This window comes from Chiloscyllium plagiosum, chromosome 21 (assembly GCF_004010195.1).
Source record: "Chiloscyllium plagiosum isolate BGI_BamShark_2017 chromosome 21, ASM401019v2, whole genome shotgun sequence".
NCBI lineage: Eukaryota > Metazoa > Chordata > Chondrichthyes > Orectolobiformes > Hemiscylliidae > Chiloscyllium > Chiloscyllium plagiosum.
Genome location: NC_057730.1, coordinates 50,721,927 through 50,726,477, shown reverse-complemented (window position 1 = coordinate 50,726,477; position 4,551 = coordinate 50,721,927). Strand labels below are relative to the sequence as shown.

Below are 4,551 nucleotides of genomic sequence, written 5' to 3'. Positions count from 1 at the left end.
CTGCTGAGTTTCTCCAGCATTTGCTGTGTTTGTTTCACTCCTCTAACCTGTTAGACGTCCATTTGTTATGCTAGCCTCCTTCATTTGACTTGGTATTGCATGTGATGCTGATGAGTAAGACAGGGAGCTTATTCATCTCTGCAGATGCCATGTGAATAAACTTGTGCTGGGGGTTAATTTCTTGCATCTTATATTGTTCATAATCTAGTTATGTTGAGATTACCTTCAATGAGTACTCTCCATTGAAGGGTCAATTGGATATATGGTAAATCTGGATGTATTATGTAAGTGTTCCTTTTTTCCTCACAGAACTAATGACTGCGTCTTCCACATTCTTCAATATGGAAGAAATTGAACGTCTTCAAGCCAGTTATAACGCTGGTGGTTTAGAAGCAGTTATACCAGAAATAAAGAATAAATTAGATGACCTGGATTGTGAACAGCTTAACATTGCAGTTATGGGTGAAGGAGGCTCAGGGAAATCGACCTTGATCACGGCAATGATAGATCTTGAAATGAGTGAGGAGGGAAGAGTTGTTGACACTGAAGCCATTAAAGAACCAATTGGATATCCGCACCCTGTTCTGCCGAATGTCCAATTCTGGGAACTTCCAGGAATGGACCTTTCTAATCTGGAACTGAATGATTACCTAAAGACGGTAAACGTTGAACAATATGACATATTTATCATTGTGTCAGACTGTCGATTCAAGGGAAACGCTGGGGAGTCTGCTAAAGCAATCCTACAAGAGGGCAAACCGTTTTACTTGGTTCAGACGAAAGTTGACAGTCTGACTGGCAATGCAGAGGGAATGGAGAGTGTGGCTTTTGGCGATGAATTAGGAAAGCTCAGGACGGACTGTGCCAGCAACTTCAAAGAGGCGGATGCTGCAGCACCCGAAGTCTTTCTGATTTCCGCTTTCCACCCAGATAAGTTTGATTTCCCCGCACTAAAGCTGACCCTCGCAAACCACCTGCAAAACGTGAACAAGGCGGCGTTCCTGCTCTCTCTCCCTAATGTGACGTCCCAGATTATGGAGCAGAAGAGAAAAATGTTAGAGAAAAGAGTCTGGATGACAGCGACGCTGGCTGGAGCCGTGGGAGCAGTACCTGTTCCTGGATTGTCCTTTGCCACTGGCTTGGGGTTGTTGGTTGCAGGGTTCGTGTATCTCTGGCACCACCGGGATCTACGCAATAAGTGTTTGCAGAAGTTGGCTGCCACAGCTGGTAAGCCTCTGCCATCTCTGCAAACTGCAATCGTGCCGCCAGGTAAAATATCCCGAGCACTGATCCGAACACTGCTATGCTTCACTGCTGTCGCCTGTACAGTAGCTGAGGTCAAACTGCGCGTCACACCCCTGATTATTTCCATCTTTGGAGCGGTGTCTTCGTTCTGTTTCACTGCCGCGCTCCTAAAGGATTCGCTAAACGAGCGAGTGAAAACCACACAAAGGCTGGTGACGACTGCATTTGAAACCAATTAAAGGCAAACCCAGCATGTTCATTCGCTCTGTTCAAGCTGTGGGTCCGCCACAGGGCAGGTGTTCTGCTCGTTTTTCCACACCCTCGCAGTCTTGCTTCAGTCACATGTTTCTAAGCCGCCATTTTCAGCTTCAATGAGCAATATGAAAATACCTGAGGGGCCATGGCATCATGGGAATGGTATCCGAAAGGGATAGTATTCCTATGAAACCTTTCGTAAGCCGAAATGGCGTAAAGTGAAGAAGCTTTATATGGGAAAAGTTACTTTCGTAAAAGCGAAAATCCTCTTTGAATTTCTTTTGGTTAGCAAAACAGGTACTAAAGTAGGTCTTTCATGAAAGCAAAGTGGCGTAAAGTGACCTTTTGAAAAGCGGGGATACCAGTAATGATCAGTAATTGCAGAGGCCCAAGCTAGTGATCCAGCAACTTGGGTATAGGAAGGATATTATTAAGCTGGAGAGGGTTCAGAAGAGATTTACCAGGATGTTGCCATTTATGATAGGCTGGGCCTGTTTTTCCTAGAGTGTAGGTGATCAAGAGGTGACCTAATAATAGTTTATAAAATAATGAGGGGTACAAATAAAGTTAATAGTAGTTGTCTTTTCCCTAGGATGGGGGATTTTAAGACTAGGGGGCACATTTTTAAGGTGAGAGGAGAGAGATTTCAAAAAGACATGGGGGCAATTGTTTTTACACAGAGGGTGGTTCATGTGTGAAATGAACTTCCAGAGGAAGTGGTGGATGTGGGCACAGTTACAACGCTTAAAAGACATTCAGATAAGTACATGAGTATAAAGGTTTGGGGGGGATATGGACCAGGAGCAGCCAGGTGGGACCGGTTTAGTTTGGGGTCTTGTTCAGCATGGACTGGTTGGACCGAAGGGTCTTTTTCCATGCTGTATGATTCTATGACTCTTGTAGTGCACCATTGTCTGAGCCAGGAGGCCCAGTTCAAATCTCCACAGGTGTGTAATAACATCTCTGAACAGGTTGATTTAGAAAACATCTAGATGTTCCAAATTAAGAATGCCCAAGGCCATTTCCTCTAGCCTTTCTCATGGGTGGTCAAAGGAAACACGTGTCTTCTTCACAAAAGGATTCACCTCTGCAGTCGCTGTGTCCCAAGGTTCCAGCTCTTACCACATTGTACAATCAAAAGGAACAGGAGCAGATGGAGGCCACTTCCATCAGCAACACAGGCTAAGCTCCATAGTCTGCCAAAACTTCAATGGGTAATGCTCACTAAACCAGACGTGATCTTCTGAGTTGGGAGATATGAAAACCTTTGAATAGGAATAATCTGAAGATAGATCTTGAAGATTTCAAGCGATGGAGCTGTTGCTATCCAACCCCTCGAGCCTGTTTCACTGTTCAGGACTGGGTGGAGTGCAATCTTAGCTCCATGTTTTGGGCCCTCCTCTCCCCCACCTTCCTCCCCCATAGTCAAGGGGAGGTGGCTATGTAGTCAAAATGCCACTAGACTGGTAACCCCTAGAGCCAGGGTCATGGTCTGGGGATTCGACCACAACAGTGAATTTGAATTCAAATTTGAATTCAATATATCATAAATTGGACCTGTATTCACTTGAATTTAGAAGGATGAGAGGGAAATCTGATTGAAACGTATAAAATTCTAATAGAGCTGGACAGACTAGATGCCAGGAGGATGTTTGCCCTGGCTGGGGAGTCTAGAACCAGATGACACAGTCACGGGATACAGAGTGAACTATTTAGGACTGAGATGAAGAAAGGTTTCTTCACTCAAAAGGTTAGTGAACCTATGTAATTCTATTCATGAGGTTATGAAGGCCAAGTCCATTTATTTAAGAAAGTTAGGTTTTTCGATATTTGATATAAATGGAAAGATATGCAGAGAAAGCAGAAAGATGGCATTGAGACAGAGGACCAGCCATGATCATAGTGAAGCAAAACTAATATCATTTACAAAATGCCTTGCAAGAACTGTAACAAACATACATTGGACAAACAAGCAGAAAACTAGCCACCACGATAAATGAACATCAACTAGCCACAAAATGACAAGACCCTCTCTCACTAATATCCTTACATACAGATGAAGAAGGACACCACTTTGACTGGGACAACACATCCATCCTAGGACAAGCTAAACAGAAACACGCACATGAATTCCTTGAAGCATCATATTCCAACCGGAACTCTATCAGCAAACACATTGATGTAGGCCCGATTTACCACCCTCTCAGAAAAAGAACAGGAAATGACATCATCACAGGAAATGACATCACCAATCCAAAGAAACCCAAACATATAAATAGAAAGCAGGAATCATCAGCAATGCTTTGTCCGGAGGCTCACTGAAGATGTTACCTAGTATGGTAACGAAACGTCTGAAAATGAACCCTCCAATTCAGCGAGCAAGCCTACATCCAGAACCACAACCTGAGCTACAAATCTTCTCAAAACTCGCTTGCCTTATCATTCTTGCAAGCTCATATTTTCCCACATTATAGTCAATCTGCCAAATGTTTGCCCATTCACTTTATCTAGACCTTTTTGCAGTCTTTTTATGTATCTCCTCCAAAGATACACTGTTAAGCAAGGCCTGCAGTCATTACTTGGGCCTGGGGTGACTCACAAAAGATTAGGGGCAACACCACCCCAACCCCAAAAGCAAGTCACAAATGATCCCACACCCATAGGTACTTTGTGTTCCCTCAGCTTTTGTCTCCATCACAAATCATTCACAAAACTTTCTGAAAGACTGAGTGAACTATATCGTGGAATATTTGAATGGCTAGTCCTCCTTGAATAGTTTGCAGAGAAGTCACAGAGCTTGATCAGATAGTTCAAAGGAAGATTGTTGCATATTTTTCTGCTGTTTACCGACCTCTGCCCTGGCTGGTGATGTTCCACACCAGAGATAACTTGCTGAAAATGAACTCTGATCTCTTCCTTCTCAACTCATATGGATTAGCTGTTGATTGGACATTTTGATACAGACAATCCCGCAACTTACCCATTCGAATGACTTCCATTAATCATTTGCTTATATAAAGCTAGGAAGCTTTGTCATTCTTTTTTAAACAG

The 4,551-nt window shown here is 43.4% G+C and overlaps 1 protein-coding gene across 1 annotated transcript; it reads left to right on the top strand.

Annotated features, from left to right (window-relative positions):
- Window positions 1-314: 314 nt before the first annotated feature.
- On the top strand, window positions 315-2,054 carry LOC122560457 (interferon-inducible GTPase 5-like). The gene has a single exon (XM_043711089.1). The coding sequence runs from the start codon at window positions 315-317 to the stop codon at window positions 1,482-1,484; it is 1,170 nt and encodes a 389-aa protein (XP_043567024.1). The 3' UTR covers window positions 1,485-2,054.
- Window positions 2,055-4,551: the final 2,497 nt, after the last annotated feature.

Coding starts and splice junctions, on each gene's coding strand:
- LOC122560457 (XM_043711089.1), top strand. CDS start 315: ATGACTGCGTCTTCCACATTCTTCAATATGGAAGAAATTGAACGTCTT.